The sequence below is a fragment of the Pseudophryne corroboree genome, chromosome 8 (assembly GCF_028390025.1).
Source record: "Pseudophryne corroboree isolate aPseCor3 chromosome 8, aPseCor3.hap2, whole genome shotgun sequence".
In the NCBI taxonomy this organism is placed as follows: Eukaryota; Metazoa; Chordata; class Amphibia; order Anura; family Myobatrachidae; genus Pseudophryne; species Pseudophryne corroboree.
In genome coordinates, this window is record NC_086451.1 from 296,145,817 (window position 1) to 296,169,083 (window position 23,267).

General features: G+C 48.9%; 1 protein-coding gene across 2 annotated transcripts in view; it reads right to left on the minus strand.

The window, feature by feature from the left end:
• Positions 1 to 23,267, minus strand: part of TRPC5 (transient receptor potential cation channel subfamily C member 5) — an 829,680-nt gene that overhangs the window by 30,799 nt on the left and 775,614 nt on the right. For both annotated transcript variants that reach the window (XM_063937327.1, XM_063937328.1), the window contains 3 exons: positions 18,791 to 18,997; positions 18,219 to 18,260; positions 9,576 to 9,665 (listed from right to left, as the gene is read on the minus strand). In XM_063937327.1, coding sequence (XP_063793397.1) covers positions 9,576 to 9,665; positions 18,219 to 18,260; positions 18,791 to 18,997 — 339 coding nt within the window. The remainder of the gene's footprint in view (positions 1 to 9,575; positions 9,666 to 18,218; positions 18,261 to 18,790; positions 18,998 to 23,267) is intronic.

Here is a 23,267-nt window from a genome sequence, read left to right on the forward strand (position 1 = left end):
TCCACTTTTTACACATTACGGCAGACAGCGTCCCCCTTTTTACACATTACGGCAGACAGCGTCCCCCTTTTTACACATTACGGCAGACAGCGTCCCCCTTTTTACACATTACGGCAGACAGCGTCCTACTTTTTACACATTACGGCAGACAGAATAGATTATACTTACCATTTCTCTGCTGGCTCAGTCAGTCAGGCTCCTCGGTGCTGGCAGCTCCGGGTGCAGGGGAGAAGGAAGAGGAGGGAGGGCGAGTAGGGAGGGAGCCGCAGCAGTGCACTGTAATTGCTGGCAGCGCCGCTGCAGCTGTCCCTATCCTTCCGCATTGGCTGGCCGCCGCTGCTGTGTGTGCTGGGATGAGGGAAGCGCATCCCAGCATTCACAGCAGCGGTGGCCAGCCTATGTGGAATGAGAGGGACAGCTGCAGCGGCACTGCCACCAATTACATATCGCTGCTGCGGCTCCTTCCCTCCACCCGCTCCCCCTTTTCCGCTGCTCCCACTGCTGCTCCTCTCCTCCTCCGGCACAGGCGGCTTGTAATTAGTCAATTTGACTCATTACAAGCTGCTGACTTTAGGGAATGGGGGCCGTTGCGCCCTCAGGGCGACTGCACTGTGTGCCAGGCACACCTGACACACACATAGTTACGGCTCTGCCCACCGCTGTCAATGAAAGTGCAGTCGCATCCTTCAGGGATGCAAACGCACTTTGATTGCATGCACACTGTTACCGTGGCATATTTTAGCAAAAGTCGCTCGAACCAGAATTAGGTCCATAAACAGCTAATGGGCCCTACACAATAGGCGATATAACTCCACGATATGAACATTCTCGTTCATTAATGAACGAGAACTAGTTCATATCGTTCAGTATGTAGGCACCAGCGATGAACGATGTGCGGCCCCGCACTCGTTCATCATTGGTGCTGGGTCACTTATGCACGCAGGCCAATATGGACAATCTCATCCATATTAGCATGCACTGCTATGGTGCCGGGTGACGTTATACCACACAGTATGAGCCGAAATTCACATTATAGCACACAGAATGAGCCGAAAATCACGTTATAGCATACAGAATGAGCCGAAAATCACATTATAGTACACTGAATGAGCCGAAATTCACATTGTAGCACACTGAATGAGCCGAAATTCACATTGTAGCACACTGAATGAGCCGACATTCACATTGTAGAACACTGAATGAGCCAAAATTCACATTGTAGCACACTGAATGAGCCGAAATTCACATTGTAGCACACTGAATGAGCCGAAATTCAATTTACGTAACATACAGTAGATGAAGATAAAATTCACATATGCCACACAGTATGACCCACAATTCAGGGCCAGGGAGATTGACAGCAGGGACAGTGACCAGTGACAGAGAGAGGGACAGGGACATAGGGAAGCAGGGTAAGAGTACCTGAGATGAGCAGCAGTGGAAGGGGGTGTAGTCGGCGGAGGTACGGAGTTGAAGGCCATGGGCAGCGGAGGATGTGGGCGGCGGCAGTGTGCAGAATGTGGCTGGCGGGGGTGAGGAGAATAGCAAGCCGCAAGAGCATCCTCACACTTGTCCCTCCTAGAGTCCCGGCGGCGTGGTGACGTTCAGACCCAGCTGCGGCGGAGTCCTCCTCTTCCAGCAGGGGGGGGGGCTGGGGATGCGAAAAAAACTGAGCCGCGGCGGAGTCTTCTTGTTGCAGGTGGGGGTATATGATTTTGAGTCGGCGGGGGTGCGATCGTAAGGCAAATAGAGCACTGCAGTTACAATCGCACCCTCGCCGAATCGAAATCATATACCCCCGCCTGCAACAAGAAGACTCCGCCGCGGCTCAGTTTTGATCGCATCCCCCCCTAGCAGGTGCGAGTGCGGCTCTTGTTTTGTGTCACCCCATTGAAGGGTGACACCCGCCTCATGACGCCACTGGCGGTAGCAGAGGTACAGATGGGGAAAGGAGCAGAGCCAGCCAGGCACACATGGAGGGGGAGAGGGGCACACGAGGCATGGGGGCAGAGTCACAGAGGGGGGAAGGGGGGGGGGGGGAGTATCAGAGACACAGATGGAGAAAATACCAAAGATATACAGACTGTACAGTATATAGGAAAGTGAGCGAGGCACTTATGGGAAAGGGGAATGAGGCATAGAAGGGTTGAGGGGCAGAGGCACAGATGGAGGGGTGACAAAAACACAGCTGATACAGGTGAAAGGTTCACTTGGGTGAGTAGAAGCAGAGGCACACATGGGGATATAGGGAAAGAGTAACACATGGGTATACAGGGGAAGGAGGCACACATGGGGATACAGGGGAAAGAGGCACGCCTGGGGATACAGGGGAACACCTGGGGATTCAGGGGAAAGAGGCACACCTGGGGAAAGAGGCACCCTTGGTTATACAGGGGAAAGAGGCACACCTGGGGATACAGGGAAAAGAGGCACACATGGATACAGGGGAAAGAAGCACACATAAGGATACAGGGGAAAGAGGCACACCTGGGGATACAGGGGAAAGAGGCACACCTGGGGATACAGGGGAAAGAGGCACACCTGGGGATACAGGGGAAAGAGGCACACCTGGGGATATAGGGGAAAGAGGCACACCAGGGCATAGGCGTGCGCAAGGGGGGTGTCTGGTGCGCACAGGCACCCCCTAATGTCTGGCAATCCGATCTCACATGCCTGATGCAGCGATCGCCGGGCAGGCTGATTACTGTCCCCTCTGTGTTGCACCCTCTCAGGACTGCATTACTGACCGGACGCCTGGGTTAATCAAGGGTGCCGCTGCCACCGGCTTTCAAACTCCTGGCTCCACCACAGTGTACAAAAACAGCGTGATGTGACGTGATGACATCATGCTACTCGCAAGCCCACCCTTTACACGCCCACCTCTCTTCTTCTATTCTATGCCAACGCCAGCCACTGATGAGGAGTAGCATGCAGCCAGCGTTCCTCTTAGGTAGACAAATTCAATACTGGCAGGCAGTCGGCAGCAACATTGACACGTAACACGTTTTTCCAGCAGCAGCAGTAACTAGTCTGCGACTGTCAGTGTCAGTGAGTGACTGCAGTTTGCAGGGGAAAGAGAGGGAGAGCCAGACCAGGCTGAGGAGGAGCCGTGTAATTGTAGTGAGTGCCATCGGAGGTGTTTGTTTGGTGCACACCACAACATCTGACAATGCATCTGCATTATTAGGATTGGTACAAGGGTAGATATTTTATATTACTTTGACCGTCAATAGATGGTGCTAGACACGCCCAAAAGGCGGTGCTAGACACACCCCTCCAACAGTGCACCCCCTAATAAAATGTGCTGCGCACGCCTATGCACCTGGGGATATAGGGGAAGGAAGCATACTTGGGAAACTTGTGGGAGCTAGAAGAAGCAGGAGAAGAACAGAGGAGCTGCAGGAGACCTGGGGGCGGGGCAACATGCAGTGCAGTAAATACTGAAGAGAGGAAACTACTAATCTAGTCGGGAGAGATTGAAGTGAATGCCCTGCGAGGCTGCTGCGACTGGAGAGCAGGGGAGGGGGGCACAAAACCCCCATGTGCTGGTAACTACAACCTGGATGTAAAGATAAAATGCTGCCAGAGAGGGCCACTGGCACTGATGATCCCAGCCCTGGGCTGCTTCCTCCTCACAGACATCTGCCTGCCTGCAGCCTCGATCATCAGCACCAGCATGGCCCCTGTACACAGTGACACTGTACTTCCTGTAACCCCCACACTTCTCAGCTGTACCTGCCGCCGGCCACTTCAATCAGTCCTGCCCCTCAGCAATGCCAGCATTCGCCAGCTTGTAAATAGCTGCCCTCCGCCTTGCCCCACATAGCGCTGAGGGGAGCCGCGCCTCTGAGGGGAGGGAACTCGGAGTGAAGAGTCTGAAGACCCGGCCAGTGGGATCGTGCTGACAGTCAGTGCCCCGTCCTGTGCTGTCACTTAGCTTGCCGCTGCCTGTCAGCTGTTGACAGGCGCAGAAAGCAGCGGAGCGCGGGGAGAGCTCCTATTGAGCCTGGCGCCTGCAGCACTTAGTGCCGGGGAGGAGGAGGGGTGGACGTCGCTGCTGACATGTCTCTGTCAGGTCTTTGGATGGGATTAGGGTGCGGCTGGGAGTGCAGGGCTCTATTTGGTGTCACCCCATTGAAGGGTTACACCCGGGTGCGGGCCGCACCCCCCTCATGACGTCACTGGATATAGTATGTGTTCCATATGTATACACTGTTACACACACAGACACTACTACTACTGTAAATGCATGACTTACTGTACTGTGGCTCAATGCAGTAATTAGGTTGCAGCCTCATGCATGGCACAACTCAGTACACAAGGAGCCTAATTCTTTCTGAGTTGATCGCAGCAGCAATTTTGTTAGCAGTTGGGCAAAACCATATGCACTGCAGGAGGGGCAGATATAACATGTGCAGAGAGCGTTAGATTTGGGTGGGGTGTGTTCAAACTGAAATCTAAATTGCAGTGTAAAAATAAAGCAGCCAGTATTTACCCTGCACAGAAACAAAATAACCCACCCAAATCTAATTCTCTCTGCACATGTTATATATGCCCCCCCTGCAGTGCACATGGTTTTGCCCAATTGCTAATAAACTTGTTGCTGCGATCAACTCAGAATTACCCCCAATAGAAATAGAGAACAAGCAAAAACATTTGTACTGTAGGTGTAAGGATCACCTCACATAAACAAATATCACAGATTTTAGCTGAATCCCACACTCAAGAGCAGATTGGGAATTTAAAATGTCTCAGAGAAATTAATCTAAAAGTGTCCTCATGTAGATGGCATCCAACACAAAATTAGCAAGGCAGTAGGTGAAGCTGGGAAGTCCTGGCTGTTGGATGAAGACTGTTCGTTGGGCCTAATTCAGAGTTGATCACAGCAGCAAATTTGTTAGCAGTTGGGCAAAATCATGTGCAGAGAGGGGCAGATATAACATGTGCAGAGAGAGTTAGATTTGGGTGGGGTGTGTTCAAACTGAAATCTAAATTGCAGTGTAAAAATAAAGCAGCCAGTATTTACCCTGCACAGAAACAAAATAACCCACCCAAATCTAACTCTCTCTATGCAAATGTTATCTCTGCCCCCCCCCCCTGCAGTGCACGTGGTTTTGCCCAACTGCTAACAAATTTGCTGCTGCGATTAACTCTGAATTACCCCCATTGTACACTAGATCACCCACTGTCAAACACCCAGTGGTTCTAAATTTTCCCTAACAGTGTGAAAAAACACGGCCTGTCTCCCATTTAGTAACAGACATTCAATGAAGAGGCCATACCGGTTATACCCATGCAGTACAAAAACCATCTAAATGACCGACATACAGTACAGTACCAAAATCGCTGTACAGTACAGAGGGAATCCCACTAATTGTTGTACGACACGGAGGACATCCCAGTGACCACCTGACAATATAGAGTGCATCCCACTGACAGACATTCAATACAGAGAGCATCCCAGGGACAGATATTTAATACTGCTCCTGTTTTATAACAATCAGCTGCTGACTCCTGTGTATTAACACACACCTGTTGACCCCTGTGTACTCACAGTCACCTACTGATACCAAGTGCTCACTTCTTTCACTATTCATGCACTCATACTCACCTGGAATTGTCTCTATGCTCTCCCCGGGTGGTGTTGTGGTTGACCGTCATGATGTTGGCATTTTTTCAGAAGACAGTTTATTCTCTCTGTTTGAAAGCAACATCATGCAGATTGGGTGTGGGCCTTTATCATAATCATAGCACTGGGGCCAGAACACTAACGGGGGAATGGTCATACTGCATTATGGGAAGACGAGAAATGTAATCTATGGAGTTGATTCAGTTACCTGCGAAAAGCAGGTGATATGTTTTGTAATGAGAATCATGCGTGAAGCCTAATGTACTGTATATCAACAATTTTTTTGCACTGCCATAGAGGTGCCTACAAAAATCAATTATGTATCAGTCAGTGGCACACGCAGAAGGGGTGTCTGAGTACCTGTGTCAACACAAAATGCAACCGCAGCTGCAGGGAGCTCTGATCTGCAGTACTCTCTGCATACCGAAGAGCATGGCAGCTGCTGTGCATGCTCATCCACAGCAGCTCCCTCTACAGCCTCCCATTCTGAACTGCTGTGGCCTCCAGTCTCCTCCTCTCAGGCCCAGGTATGTAATTTGGTATGCTTGTATGTATTTTATGTACAGTATGTGTGCGGTGTGCTATGTATGTGTGTATGCAATGTACGGGGGGGGGGTGATATTATATACATACTGTGTCTGTGTATATTATATATATATATATATATATATATATTGAATACATTTTCGTCAGGACAACAATAAATTGAAACGTTGACCTGAGACCTGATGGGTTAATTATCTACTATACCTGTACAAGACCTGTGAGTGCCGCTGCTTCCCCCACTTGCAGTACTTCTTCGGATGGCACCCAGGCAAGCTGGACTGTTTCTCTGAGTGCCAGTCAGCTATCTATCTATCTATCTATCTATCTAGATATAAAGTGACATATTTATACATGCATCACAGCGTATTGGACCCTAAATGAATAGGTAATTGAATTTACCCCTGTGAGTTAGGGAGGACTGCAATGCTAACTCTCATGAGTGCTGCGCCTCTCGTTGATGCGTCTCCACCTTCTCCTTCTGCAATCCTCCCGGTGATTATTGCCTGCATCATCCTCAGCATAGGGTTTTGCAGGCCTACTTGGAGTAGGAAACTGAAGCAGATTAGGCCATCAGTTTACCCAGAAATCTCCCAGTGCACTCTATGCCCAATCTTCCCACAATTCTGTTAGTCTGTGACTACCACAAATCAGGAGAAAGTACATATCACCCCAGATCCATTGTGCCTATTATAGCATACCTCCCAACTGTCCCGATTTTCGCGGGACTGTCCCGCTGTCTCACCCGCGGGCTGCAGTGTCCCGCGGTGGGGGGGTGCAGTTGGGAGGCTCTGTCTCTCGCTGCAGAGCAGTGGTGAATGGATGCTGTGCGCATGAGTACATCGTCTATTCAGTGGAGACAGGAGGAGAGGGGGCATGCCAGCGGCTCACAGAGCGCTGGGCATGCCTCAGTGACGAAAACGGGGGCGTGGCTTGCAAGCGTGGATCCCCCGCAAAGCCATGCCCCCTTTGCATCCAGGACAAAGTTGGGAGGTATGATTATAGTACTGACTGTCACAGTCAGAGGTGTAGCTATGTGCCATGGTGCCCGGAGCAAGGTTATGTTTTGGCGCCCCCTCCCCTGCACTGAATTGGTGCCTAGCCAGCATGTGGTGGCATGTTATATTTGAAAAGAAACAATATTTAAAAATCCTAAATTGATGACAGGGCCAGTTCAGGACCTTGTGGAACTCAGGACAAATTTTACTTTGGGTGCTCCCCATGTTTAAAATAAGGTCAGTGCATGCCAAAGGCTTGCAACAACAATATAGGGGCATGGCAGAACAGATGGTGTACGGGTTAGCATTACTGCCTCACAGAACTGAGGTCATGGGTTCAATTCCCACCGTGGCCATAACTGCTTGCGTGGGTTTCCTCCAGATACTCCAGTTTCCTCCCACAATACAAAAATATACAGCAATAACGAGAGATTGAGGTTTGTGAAAGAGACTAATTACTGTCATCTTGCTGCGTGTGGGCTGGAGTCCTGTTTCAGCAGTACAGGCAGTGTGACCGTGAGGCTGTACCTTAGAATGCAGTCCACCGCCAGCTCCTGTGCTTCTCTCCCTCCTGTAATTGTAATGGGTGGAAGGTAGGGCAGCAGGGAAGGCATCCAGGAAGATCGGTTTTGTGAGGTGGACTTCCCGACCTCGGCACTGCACTGTGCAGTTACCCGCAACTCTGCTGTAGCTCCTGTCATCTACTTGGCTTGCTTCCTGGTCAGGTGTTAATGTGATAGATAGAGGTGGGTGGGGGAAGCAGTAGGCTGGGGTAGGGGCTTACTACTGGTGCAAGAGAGAGGGTCCTGGAGCACATGACGTACTATCGTCATGCTTCTCTCCCTGCAATCACGAGTCCTCATCATGACGTCCCATGCGGGTCCCGCCCCCTCCATTCTGGACTCACGCATGCGCAATTCGCATTTCCGGCGGGCAGCGCAAACCCCCCCCCCCAGAAAAAAAAAAAACGTGAGGATGCAGAGGTTTAGCGGGGCAGCGGGAGGCTCATTCAAAAAACGTGAGCCTCCCGCTGAATGCGGGAGGGTAGGCAACCCTGCCTAAGAGGCAGAGAGAGCTGTGCCACAGCAGCCTGAAGGGCAGAGAGAGGTCCTGCAGCAGCCTGAGGGGCAGAGAGAGGTGCTGCAGCAGTCTGAGGGGCAGAGAGAGGTGCTGCAGCAGTCTGAGGGGAAGAGAGAGGTGCTGCAACAGCCTGAGAGACAGAGTGAGGTGCAGCAGCTTCCAATGCAGAGAGAAGTGCTGCAACAGCAGCTGGGGCAGAGAGGTGCTGCAGCATCAATGTAGAGAGAAGGGCGGCAGCAGCTGGGGCAGAGAGAGGTGCTACAGCAGCTTTGGTAGACAGAGGTTCTGCAGAAGCCCAGGCAGAAAGAGGTGCTGCAGCAGCTAGTGCATAGAGAGCTGCTGCAGCATCTGAAGTAGAGACGTGCTACAGCTTCCAGGAAAGAGAGAGGTGCTGCAGCAGAAGGGGCAGAGAGTGGTGCTGCAGAACAGAAGTAACCCTGATGCACAACAACAAGCAGACAGTGAGACATATAAAGAGGGCGGGCAGAGCTCCAGCATGTGCCGGCTATCAGTGTCTACTTCTGACACCTCTGCCCTGCCCTGTTCCCTACCTAGTCTCTGACTTCGAGTCAGTGTGCGCCCCCTCTGCTTCTCCTCCTCCTTCTCTGCGGTTGCCAGTACAGTGGCCTGTGGTAAGCATACCTCCCAACTGTCCCGATTTTCGCGGGACAGTCCCGTTTTTTGGGGACTGTCCCGCTGTCTCACCCGTGGGCCGCAGTGTCCCGTGGTGGTGGTGGGGGGGGGGCAGTTGGGAGTCTCTGTGTCTCGCTGCCCTGCTTAACAGGGCAGCGGTGAATAGACGCTGTGCGCATGCGCACAGCGTCTATTCACTGGATTCAGAGGGAGAGGAGGCATGCCAGCGGCTCACAGAGCGCTGGGCATGCCCCCTCAGTGACGAAAACAGGGGCGTGGCTCTCGATCGCGGGTCCTCCGTGAATCCACGCCCCCTTTTCTTAGGCCACAACCCTTTTTTGTGTCCCTCTTTAGGTAACTGTCAAGTTGGGAGGTATGGGTAAGGAAGGGGGGGGGGATGGGCGGCAGCGCGCCCTCTAACTTTTTCAGCACCCAGAGCTCATCCTCCACTGGAGCCACCCTTGCTACACCCCTGGTCACAGTGTGGGAGATCATTTCCTTTACATCACAGCTCCTCCCACTGAATGTTGTAACCTTGGCTGACCTACATTTACCCATGAACACAGGACGTTAGCGAAACTAATGACTGCATGTGAAAAAAAGCATTTGCACCGTACTTTTGCTTGTTTGTCAGTGGCCATTATAATCTATTTGCAAGTACAGCCAAAGAAAGAAATGAATGCATGTATTACCTTAAAGTTCTCTTCAGTTAACCCTTCATTGGTTTTTGAATTTCTGATCATTGCTGCAACATATCGCTTCACCAGATTTCTAATAACTTCCTGAAATGGAGAAAAACATTCTGAAAGATCAAAATTTGAGAGTATGAAGAAAAAAGAAAATCACTTTACTAGTTTATTATTTTATTATATAGCCCAATGGCAATTTCTTATTTTTTGGTAAAAAGAGGGGGGTTCATGTCTCTACTCCCAATACATCTGTTTTCTTATCAGCAATTTATTTATATGATCAGATCAGTAATTTAATATTGCTGCCCTTGGTTATGACACATACCCACTACATGCATTGATTACAATTATATCCAGAGAATGTTTCTATGTTATATCCCAGGGAAATTAAAATAAACAACTATTGCTGATGTATAAAGACATCAATACAGTCACAAAAAAAGGTAGAGAAAAAAAAACAATGTACTTAGTATAATTAACAGACAACGCTGTCCAAGCCAATAAAATACAGTCCATATTTGATATTAGGCAATACCTTGATCTCTCCTTTTCACTTTAGCAATAATAACACACTCCCTAATCCCAAACCAAAGAAAAAAACAAACACAATAAACATTAGATATTTAACAGGCTGTTACTCTGTATGTCCGTAGCATTAATTTAATGGTGCATTAAATCAGCAAAACTGTTAAAGAATGGTCTACCTAAAGTATACTGCAATATGTTTTTTCTTTATTAATGACGCCAGCCATCCTGCACACAGAAGCCTCTGCGGTGCTAAAAACTTTCTTTTTCCTCCTAATTTGTTCAGGACATACCCAATTCCTGTCCGATTGGTAAAATCCAAACACTTGTAATCCCAAATGGGTTTATGTACAAACAGCTATATATTTTACCTGTAGACTTGAACGATGCCTACCCAATACAGCAGAATTTTACAGCACTGAATATTTTAACGGAAATCAGTTTCTAGCTATTGTTTATCTAGTACGTTGTATATAATGATAACTAGAATGTTATTGGTTATTGCAGGCAACACCTCCGCTTGGCCTCTTTAGAAGGTTTGATAAATCTCCATTAAGCTCTAATGGAAAGATTTGGCTGTGGTTCTTCTATTTATCGCCTCAAACTTGCAACACTCACATACAGAATGCTTGTAAATGAGTAGATGGAGCCAATGTACATGATTTAACAGATACATTTCACAGCGTCAAGACCTGATCACTCGGTGGGGCCGATGCAGGGTTGAACACATGAATCTTTCATGTTTTTGCACTGACTGTATACTCCATAGCTGAATACACACATCTAAGAGTGATCTAAGGGTGATTCAGTGTAGTAACGGTCTGGTAACGAGCATTAGAACGTAGACAGAGAGTGTGTGTAGATTTGTACGCATGTTTTCAGATGACACCAAGGATAGGTCTGGCACAAGTGTGCGCAAGGATAGGGCTGGCGCAAGTGTGCGCAAGGATAGGTCTGGCACAAGTGTGCGCAAGGATAGGGCTGGCGCAAGTGTGCGCAAGGATAGGGCTGGCACAAGTGTGTGCAAGGATAGGGCGCAAGGATAGGGCTGGCACAAGTGTGTGCAAGGATAGGGTTGGCAAAAATGTGTGTAGATGTTTACAACCAGTGGCAGCTGCTGCCCATGGGTGGCAGCGCACACCACACTGTGCATGTGTGGGAGTCGGTTAGCACATATAAGCTTACATACAATGTTGTACTGTATGTCAGGGGCGGAACTCCCGGAGGCAACGGAGTCCGTTGCCGCCGGGCTCCAGTCCTGAAGAGGGCACCTGGCTCCAACAATGTCCCCCTACCATGCCCTTTCTGCCATCGCTTCCACAAAAGAGCTACCCACCGAGCAGAGGTGGAGCGGCGCCGATCAGCATCAGCGCGGCGCTCCGCCTCTGTGACTGTCTGCTGTGCTGTGTGGTCGCGGAGGACCACACACACAGAATAATTTACCCCGAAACTCAGCAAGCCTGCCCGTCCGTCACCAGGAGTCCCCGTCCGTCACAGGCAGATTGGCTGGCCCGGCCGTAGACTGCAGATGGCTCCAGGACACATCACCGGGGCTGCCTCCAGCAGCTCAATATACACTTGCTGGTGGTTGGCCACTCCCCTGGGACCAGCGGCCGCCTCAGCTGTTCAAATCCCGGATGTCAGACAGAGGGTTCTGAGCTGCAGGTGCTGCGCATCACGTTACAGGAACCCCAGCATGGGACACAGGAGGCCGTGGGCAACAGGGCTGGCGCTGCTGCTTCTTCTGCAGGTCAGTCACTGTCTGCTTGCCTTGTGTACATCTGCAGGTTACAGCTCCAGCCTGAGCCTCATGTCCTGCGAAATGCTTCACCCCATACCTCTCACCTGCTGGCCCTGACTGCTCCCTATGCCCCATGACTGCTCTATGCCCCCTGTCTGCTCCCTATGCCCCCTGACTGCTCCCTATGTTCTTGAAACACTGGCTTCTGAGTGCACCTTATGCCCTCTGACTGATCCCTATGTCTGTGACCGATCCCTATGCCCCTGACACACCTTTGACTGCTCCCTATGTCTCTGAGGCACTGGCCTCTGACTGCACCAGATGTCCCCTTTTTCCTGCACCTCAGACCTAGCAGGAAAACTGCCTGACAGCCTCTCCCTCACTGCCTGTAATCCTCTCTATGGCGTCATCCACTGCCTCTCCCAGTATCCCACTCCCTGTCACCCAATGTCACTCTGTCGCCGACTATCTATTCATGTCACCTCTCTCTTGCTTGTCAGCCTCTTCCTGTCATTCAGTGCCTTTCCCCATCATCCTCTACATCATCCACAGCCTCCCACTGTTGTTATCCACTGCATCCCCCTATCATCCATTCCCTGGTATCCCCCCCACTGCCTCTCCCTGGCATCACCGACTGCCTCTCCGTCTCCCACTATCTCTCACCTGTCAGTTCTCCCTGTCATCCACTGCCTCAACCCGTCATCCTCTACATCACCCACTGTCTCTCCCTTGGGTCACCCACTGTATCGTGGTGAGAGCATGATGAAAACGAGGGCACTGGGGGAAGGGGGACATGGCTCATGTGAGGATGGCGGGGGGGGGACATGGCTCACATGGGGGAAGGGGTAGACATTGCTAAAACACACTGGGGAAAGGAGGACATGGCTCACACAGGAGAAGGGGCAGCATATCTCACACATGTGAAGGGGGATGTGGCTCACTAAAGAGGGAAGGGGTGATATCACTCACACAGGGCAAGGGGGGAACATGCCTCACACAGGGGGAAGGGCAGTGGCGTAACTTCATCCCAGTTGCCCGGAGGCAAGATAAAATGCTGTGCCCCCCCTCAAAAAAATAGTATTTTAACTGACTCTTTTATACCCGCCATCACATCACCGACCCCTCTATACCTTACATTAAATCACTGACACCTCTATACCCTAAACTATTTACCCATTTACACCCTACACTAAATTATTGACCCCTCTGTACCCTACACTACATTACCGACCCCATTGTACCCTACACTACATTGCAGACCCCATTGTAGTTAAAAAAACACAGACACACACATTGGCACAGATAGGGAAAAAAAACCATACACATTGGCACGGATATAAAATAAAGCACATAGGCCACCACAAAAAGCACATAAGCCCCTGTAGGAAAATAATAAAACACATTGGCACGGATAGAAAAATAATACAGAACATAGGCCAGCTCAGGAAAATAATACAGCACATAGGCCACAACAGCGAACAAAAATAAACAGGTCACCACAGTGAAAATAATGGAAAAAAAATAGGTCACTACAGCAAAAATAATAAAACACATTAAGAAAATAATAAACACAATGGCGCCGATAGGAAAATTAAGACATACAAACTCAATTACTGTATGTCTGAGGCTGTGGCATCCCTCACATGACTGCTTGGCGGGTCTCTCCCTTTTATTATAACTAGGGGCCCATGTGTTGTCCACCCTCCCTTGGCCCCTGTGTGAGCCATGTCCCCTTCCTTCCCCCTGTGAGAGCCATATAACACCTTTCCCTGGTCCGTGTGTGAGCCATGTCCCCCTTCCCCCTGTGTGAGGCATGTTCCCCCCTTGCCCTGTGTGAGTGATATCACCCCTTCCCTCTTTAGTGAGCCACATCCCCCTTCACATGTGTGAGATATGCTGCCCCTTCTCCTGTGTGAGCCATGTCCTCCTTTCCCCAGTGTGTTTTAGCAATGTCTACCCCTTCCCCCATGTGAGCCATGTCCCCCCCCCGCCATCCTCACATGAGCCATGTCCCCCTTCCCCCAGTGCCCTCGTTTTCATCATGCTCTCACCACGATACAGTGGGTGACCCAAGGGAGAGACAGTGGGTGATGTAGAGGATGACGGGTTGAGGCAGTGGATGACAGGGAGAACTGACAGGTGAGAGATAGTGGGAGACGGAGAGGCAGTCGGTGATGCCAGGGAGAGGCAGTGGGGGGGATACCAGGGAATGGATGATAGGGGGATGCAGTGGATAACAACAGTGGGAGGCTGTGGATGATGTAGAGGATGATGGGGAAAGGCACTGAATGACAGGAAGAGGCTGACAAGCAAGAGAGAGGTGACATGAATAGATAGTCGGCGACAGAGTGACATTGGGTGACAGGGAGTGGGATACTGGGAGAGGCAGTGGATGACGCCATAGAGAGGATTACAGGCAGTGAGGGAGAGGCTGTCAGGCAGTTTTCCTGCTAGGTCTGAGGTGCAGGAAAAAGGGGACATCTGGTGCAGTCAGAGGCCAGTGCCTCAGAGACATAGGGAGCAGTCAAAGGTGTGTCAGGGGCATAGGGATCGGTCACAGACATAGGGATCAGTCAGAGGGCATAAGGTGCACTCAGAAGCCAGTGTTTCAAGAACATAGGGAGCAGTCAGGGGGCATAGGGAGCAGACAGGGGGCATAGAGCAGTCATGGGGCATAGGGAGCAGTCAGGGCCAGCAGGTGAGAGGTATGGGGTGAAGCATTTCGCAGGACATGAGGCTCAGGCTGGAGCTGTAACCTGCAGATGTACACAAGGCAAGCAGACAGTGACTGACCTGCAGAAGAAGCAGCAGCGCCAGCCCTGTTGCCCACGGCCTCCTGTGTCCCATGCTGGGGTTCCTGTAACGTGATGCGCAGCACCTGCAGCTCAGAACCCTCTGTCTGACATCCGGGATTTGAACAGCTGAGGCGGCCGCTGGTCCCAGGGGAGTGGCCAACCACCAGCAAGTGTAAATTGAGCTGCTGGAGGCAGCCCCGGTGATGTGTCCTGGAGCCATCTGCAGTCTACGGCCGGGCCAGCCAATCTGCCTGTGACGGACGGGGACTCCTGGTGACGGACGGGCAGGCTTGCTGAGTTTCGGGGTAAATTATTCTGTGTGTGTGGTCCTCCGCGACCACACAGCACAGCAGACAGTCACAGAGGCGGAGCGCCGCGCTGATGCTGATCGGCGCCGCTCCACCTCTGCTCGGTGGGTAGCTCTTTTGTGGAAGCGATGGCAGAAAGGGCATGGTAGGGGGACATTGTTGGAGCCAGGTGCCCTCTTCAGGACTGGAGCCCGGCGGCAACGGACTCCGTTGCCTCCGGGAGTTCCGCCCCTGGGGAAGGGGGACATGGCTCACACACGGACCAGGGAAAGGTGTTATATGGCTCTCACAGGGGGAAGGAAGGGGACATGGCTCACACAGGGGCCAAGGGAGGGTGGACAACACATGGGCCCCTAGTTATAATAAAAGGGAGAGACCCGCCAAGCAGTCATGTGAGGGATGCCACAGCCTCAGACATACAGTAATTGAGTTTGTATGTCTTAATTTTCCTATCGGCGCCATTGTGTTTATTATTTTCTTAATGTGTTTTATTATTTTTGCTGTAGTGACCTATTTTTTTTCCATTATTTTCACTGTGGTGACCTGTTTATTTTTGTTCGCTGTTGTGGCCTATGTGCTGTATTATTTTCCTGAGCTGGCCTATGTTCTGTATTATTTTTCTATCCGTGCCAATGTGTTTTATTATTTTCCTACAGGGGCTTATGTGCTTTTTGTGGTGGCCTATGTGCTTTATTTTATATCCGTGCCAATGTGTATGGTTTTTTTTCCCTATCTGTGCCAATGTGTGTGTCTGTGTTTTTTTAACTACAATGGGGTCTGCAATGTAGTGTAGGGTACAATGGGGTCGGTAATGTAGTGTAGGGTACAGAGGGGTCAATAATTTAGTGTAGGGTGTAAATGGGTAAATAGTTTAGGGTATAGAGGTGTCAGTGATTTAATGTAAGGTATAGAGGGGTCGGTGATGTGATGGCGGGTATAAAAGAGTCAGTTAAAATACTATTTTTTTGAGGGGGGGCACAGCATTTTATCTTGCCTCCGGGCAACTGGGATGAAGTTACGCCACTGCTGTATGTACTATATGTACTGGCTCCCTTTCCCCAGGGATCAGCAGCACTGTGTGATTCACAGCTGCCCCTGTACCCAGGACACAGCATTCAGCTTCATTTCTCCTTCTAAGCCCACCCCCAGACTATCATTGGCCAGTTTCACAGGAGTCTGTGGGCAGTCATATAAGGAGAAGTTAGCCCAGTTCTGCGTTCCGGGTGCAGCACAGCGCTCTTGATCCCCAGGGATAGGCAGACAGCACATATATTACATACAACATTGCATTTAATTTATGTTTATATGTGCTAACCAAACCCCCCATTCCCATGCAAAGTGTGGTGTGCGCTGTTTACGGGTGAATATCAACGCGGGTGTAATTACAGCTGACTTGTGTTCAGCTCTGTATCAGCTTGATCTAGTTGTATATTTATCAATCTGGAACATCATGGTAACAGGTAACATGACATACAGAAAATAAAATGACCAAATATTAATGCATGGTAATTGTTTCATGTACAGATAAGACAAAGATAGTCAAATGAATGAACAAGCATATTTAAAATTATAATCAAATGTATTGCATACTGTATTTTTCATATTGTAGTACGTTTAAATCAGTGCCGTTTCTTGCGGCGGGCGAGCCGTGCAACCGCACGGGGCGCCCGCCGCAGCACTTCTTAAGGACTTTGAACCCACCTCCCCTCTTCTCCCGAGTGCCCAGCTCGGGGGGCGGGGTTTCACGGAATGACGCGATTGCGTCATGACGTCACGACGCAATCAGTCATTCCGCGAAACCCCGTCCCCCGAGCTGGGCACTCGGGAGAAGGGGGAGCCAAGCCGGCCGGCGCTGGCGCCGCGCAGACGAGGGAGAGGCGGCTGAAGAGCGGGAAGAACCGCTTCAAATGTAAGTCAGCCTCTCTCTCTCTCCCTCCCTCCCCCCCACCACCTGCCGGAATGTGTAAAATAGGGACACTTGTCTGCCGGAATGTGTAAAATGGGGACGCAGTCTGCCGTAATGTGTAAAATGGGGGCACGTGCCTGCCGTACTGTGCAAAATGGGGGCACGTGCCTGCTGCAATGTGTAAAATGGGGACTCTTGCCTGCCGTACTGTGTAAAATGGGGATGCAGTCTGCCGGAATGTGTAAAATGGGGACTCTTGCCTGCCTTAATGTGTAAAATAGGGACACCTGTCTGCCGGAATGTGTAAAATGGGGGCACGTGCCTGCCGGAATGTGTAAAATGGGGACTCTTGCCTGCCTTAATGTGTAAAATAGGGACACCTGTCTGCCGGAATGTGTAAAATGGGGGCACGTGCCTGCCGGAATGTGTAAAATGGGGACTCTTGCCTGCCGTAATGTGTAAAATAGGGACACTTGTCTGCCGGAATGTGTAAAATGGGCACTCTTGCCTGCCTTAATGTGTAAAATAGGGACACCTGTCTGCCGGAATGTGTAAAATGGGGACACTTGCCTGCCGGAATGTGTAAAATAGGGACACTTGCCTGCCGGAATGTGTAAAATGGGGACACTTGCCTGCCGGAATGTGTAAAATAAATGGGGACGCAGTCTGCCGTAATGTGTAAAATGGGGGCACGTGCCTGCCGTACTGTGTAAAATGGGGGCACGTGCCTGCCGCAATGTGTAAAATGGGGACACTTGCCTACCGTGCTGTGTAAAATGGGGATACTTGCCTGCTGTGCTGTGTAAAATGGGGTCGCGTGCCTGCTGTAATGTGTAAAATGTTATTTTTTTTTTTTATCCTGAGGTGGCCGTGATGATGAGATCAGATGAGGCCACGCCCACCTTAACAAAGCCACGCCCATTTTAACGAGGTCACGCCCCATTGCCGTAAGCGCGCGCCTTCGGCGCGCACATGCTTTTACTCTTTATATCTATGGGGAGGGGGCGCATTTTTTTTTATGTGGGTGGGGAGGGGGGGGGGGGCGCATTTTTAAATCTTGCACTGGGAGCCAAATTGGCTAGAAACGGCCCTGGTTTAAATGAAATTACAATCAGGATGCTATATTTGGTTTAGTGTCCCTCTTATGTAATATTACATGATTGTTTTATTTAATTGCTAAACATACTTTTAAAGAGGCAGATGGCCAAAAACTCATTTTGCAGAAACGTCATACACTCGTAATCACAGAATGCTGGATCTCTCTAACAGAATATACTGCAACAGAAGGCCTATCCTTGCTTGTCACAAATGTTTTAATGTAAGCCTTGCCAAGATAACAGTACTGTTTCAGTGTAATGGAGCAGAGCTTACCTGGTAATGCTGATTTTGAATCAGGTTGTCAGCGTGCCGTTCCTGCAATTAAAAATGTATATTTGAAATTACGAATTAATCAGTTTAGTCACTTTACAAATATGTTTTGCAAGGTCCCCTGTTGCTTCTCTAGGAAGTGGAACTGCTGGACCCAGTGTAAAAGGGATCTGCAGCTGAAAGCCAAGGAGGTTTGTGAGACGGGATGCGTTTAATTTGCCGGATGTCTGCATCCCGGTGGTCAGGAAACCGATGCTGGAATCCTGACAGCCGACAATGCCACCGGCCGGAATCCCGGCGCACCAGGGCTATGCCCACTTGTGGGTATCCATGACACCCATAGAATGGGTATAGATCCTGTAGCGAGCGCAGTAAGCCCACAAGAGCATGCTTAGTGCTCACCCTGCTGCCGGAATTCTGGCGGGCGGGATGCCACTGTCGGGAAATAGACAGCCGCCATCCCGGCCGCTGGTAAAACATACTGAATCCTGTGAGACTGCTCCAAATGAATACGTTAGAAGAGAGAAAGCATATACTGTATAGCATACTGTATAATAAAATGTTACAAGACTTACAGTGAAGGTTTTTAGGTTTTCATGCTGTTTCTGGGGGTCTTCTTCACGTTTTCCTGGGCACAGCTGGTAGTGGATCCATTTGCAGAGATACCAGATAGACTTTGGGCTTGCAATGATGTTAAAAGGAGGCGGCAGAGTGCCACCCTCATCAAAATAACTCATCCACAGTTTAGTCCTTGCAAACTTCCATTCAATGTCAGCGTGATCCTATAAATTAATGACATAAAGAATTAAGACTAGCCAGCTGAATAATTATATGCTGCATTCACCTGTTGCAATTGACAATGTGTTTCTTAGGTTGTGCAGTATGTTGGTAGAAAATATTTATTTGCTTTATTGTAAATACATTTCTCACTGCCCCAGCCAGCAGGTACGCAATAAGGGTGCAGAGAGAGTAAGGGTGTGTACACACGGTGAGATTTTTTTTCTTTCGATTTTGACTACAGTATATAGTCAAAATCGCAAGAAAAGTTAGTGCAAATCGCAAGGTGTTATGCCACTTGCGATCCCGATTCGCGGTCCCGCCAGGTCGGTATTGCAAGAAAAGATAGACTGCAGGCAAGTCAATCCTTGCTAGATCGGTGTACTATCTAGTTCAGTGATGGCTAACCTTGACACTCCGGCTGTTGTTGAACTACACATCCCAGCATGCCCTGCATCAGTTTTAGCATGGCCAAATAGCAAAACTGTAGCAGGGCATGCTGGGATGTGTAGCTCAACAACAGCTGGAGTGTCAAGGTTAGCCATCACTGATCTAGTTCATCTCACATGTCAATTAATTCTTACATAAGCCAAAATCTCACATAAGCCAAAATCGTAAGCACACATAGTCCATATCTCAAGAAAAGTTAGTCAAAATTGGTGGTGCTGGGCTCCGGGGAGTTCAGGGGAAATCGCAAAGTGAAAATTGGGCATAGCAAGGATCTCACCGTGTGCACACCATTAGATTTGGGTGGTTATATTGTTTCTGTGCAGGGTAAATACTGGCTGCTTTATTTTTACACTGCAATTTAGATTTCATTTTGAACACACCCCACCCAAATCTAACTCTCTCTGCACATGTTACATCTGCCACACCAGCAGTGCAACATGGTTTGCCCATTAGTGGCCTTTTTTGGTTTGCTAACAAACCTGAACAATAACACCCTAACACCCCTTTCACATCGCACAAATAACCCGGTATCGACACGGCATATTGCCGTGTCGAAACGGGTCAGTGTGCGATGTGAAAGCTCCTTAACAGAATTAGCGGGTCGCCTGACCCGGTAATTCAACCCGGTAAAAAAGAAGGGTTATTACCGGGTTGATTACCGGGTCAGGCGCAGTGTGAATGGGAGCCATTTCGATGCGACACAGCTCCCATTCACAGCATAGGGAGAGGCGGCGCAGGAGATTAGCTCATCTCCCAGCGCCGCCTCCTCCCCCGCCCCTGCTGCGCCCTCCGCTGCTATGGCAACCGACCCGGTATATTGCCGGGTCGGAAAGCCAGCAACGGAGCGCAAATGCCGGATCCCACCCGGTAAGTACACGTTTCTCTTACCGGGTGGGATCCGGCATTTGCGATCTGAAAGCAGCATAAGTAAGGTGGCTTAACAACTGCAACATGTATGTAGGTGTCGGTATAGGGAAGCTGGAGGACTGAAGAACAATTACAACTACAGTATAGATGGTGCAGCTGCTAGATTTTCCAGCAAGTAAGTATTCTTTACGCAAAACATTTTTGACCTGCTTGTTAATGCTTTGTAAAATGAAATTGATGGTGGGCAACTCTCGTTAAATTATTTACCTGCTTACATTGAGTAACACAGTAATTGAAGCATTATAGGTCATTAAGATATCGAAAGGGGATTGATTTTTTTATTACAGGTGATCTATAGTTCCCTAATAAATGTGAATGGATATTATGTAACAAAGTCTATAGTGGTATTTACTGTTACTAGTAAAATGATATTACTCTAATTTATTTAAAGAGTGTTATCTATATTACGTCAGGCCGAGTGCCAATTCTTATCTTCAACTTAATATTATACAGTTGAAATGTTACTGTAGTTATTCAGTCTATGTGGGAATGTTATCCAGCCAAGTGACAATTTGTGGAGGTGAGAAGGAAGTTTGTCTGCACCAGGTTGAGAATGAAAGCGGAGAAAAAAAACATACAGTTCATAAATGGCTGAGTTTGAATGCTGTTGCGACATCTGACTGTAAAGTATAATAGTAATTAGGATAAGGTTGGAAAGGTGAATGCAGTGAATAATGAAGGACGGATTATAGTGAAAATCTGTGTTAGCCAGGGGGGTTCAGTATGATATCCCGGAGGACGGGATGTCAGCGGTCAGAATACCGACGCCCGCATACCGATATTTGAAATCCCGACAGGGGAGAAGTAAGTATCTTGTCTCCTCTCCCCTACCCCTTCCCACAGACTAACCATAATCTCCCCTCTTTGGGGGTCATTCCGAGTTGTTCGCTCGTTGCCGATATTCGCTATATTGCGATTAGTCGCTTACTGCACATGCGCATGGTTCGCAGAGCGCATGCGCTTAGTTATTTTACACAAAAGTTAGGTATTTTACTCACGGCATAATGAGGATTTTTCATCGTTCTGGTGATCGTAGTGTGATTGACAGGAAGTGGGTGTTTCTGGGCGGAAACTGGCTGTTTTCTGGGAGTGTGCGAAAAAACGCTGGCGTTTCTGGGAAAAACGCGGGAGTGTGTGAAGAAACGGGGGAGTGTCTGGGCGAACGCTGGGTGTGTTTGTGACGTCAAACCAGGAACGAAACTGACTGAACTGATCGCAATGGCTGAGTAAGTCTGGAGCTACTCAGAAACTGCTAAGAAATTTCTATTCGCAATTCTGCTAATCTTTCGTTCGCAATTCTGCTAAGCTAAGATACACTCCCAGAGGGCGGCGGCTTAGCGTGTGCAATGCTGCTAAAAGCAGCTTGCGAGCGAACAACTCGGAATGAGGGCCTTTGTGCCTAACCCTAACCTCCCTCTAACCCCCCCTGCTCCGCTGCCTAACCCTAAGCCTCCCCCACTTAGTGCCTAAACCTCCCCGTTGGTGCCTAAACCTAACCCCAGAGTCTATTGCGCATGCACAGGTCTCCAGGGAAATGGTGCAGTGGCCGTTACCTTAGTGATTTCCCTACTGTACATGCCTGACAGCAGGAAAATGGCCGCCATGTAATTTGTCTGTTTGACCATTTTTGTCTGTTTTCCAGTGTTTAGGAGCAAATGGCCAACTGTCATTTGCGCTCATCCATTACCAGGTTTTCATTCCAAGGGGTCTATTCACGAAGCAGTGAAAAGTGTGGAGAAGTGAGCCAGTGGAGAAGCTGCCCATGGCAACCAATCAGTGTTAAGGTAACATTTATAATTTGCATACTATACAATTGTATGGAACAGCTCATGGGCAACTTCTCCACAGGCTCACTTCTCCACACTTTTCACTGCTTCATGAATAGACCCCCAACTGTCCAGATCTGACAATAAATCTTTAGGTGTATGGGCAGCATAAGATGGAGATAAAGTGGATGGAGATAAAATACCAGCTCCTAACTGGCATTTATTAAACCTAGCCTGTGACATGGCCTAGCTGCTGATTGGCTGGTACTTTATCTCTGTCCACTGTATCTCCATTCAAGGTTTAGTAAATAGACCCTTAGGGCCTAATTCAGAGATATATACATAAAGCAGCAAAGCTACTGTTTACACAGATGTTTTTATATCTGCACATTGTGCAAATCTGGGTCTGCAATGTTGCTCGCAGTTCACCAAACACCCCAGAATGACTGACATGCTGCTGGCATTTGGCAGTGGTGACCAGAAGCATCCCAGAAAGATAGTTGCATATCCTCTTGAACTTTACCATAGAGGACAGAGAAATTGTCCTTGTAATGGGATGGAAAGGTAGTTGTAATGCATATCTCCAAATAGTACTAGGCATTAATCTACTAGCTGAGTTTAGAGAACAAGTTAACATCATTATTTATTATTAGTGATTAAAAGGTGAGTTTATAAACATATCATTTATGTCAGTGCTAAGACACATCCTGCGATAAGGATATCTCTTTGTACTGATATGTATAAAAATAGTCACAGGAGAGGTTTGTGGAACACTCGCCCCTCCGGTTAGCTATTGGCGCCACCACGGGAGAAACTAGAAAACTGAAGCTTACATTAATTGAGAAATATTATCCCAAAGCATGTTTGTGTGTGAATTTTGTGGTAATATCGCAGTGTACCACATGGTGGTAGTATAGTCAATGCAATGTGGTGCAGTGATTTAGTACTGTGCACATAGCAGAAGCAGAACTGAAAAAAAAAATCATTCAGCAATGAATTAACATAGCAATATAACAGCTGTATGACAGTAGCTTAAGTATTATAATGTTTTCATAGCAATTTTGTACCAAAGACTGTTTATTTAGCATGTACTATACAGTAATATCCTGGGGCCTGTTGAGTGCCACCTGTC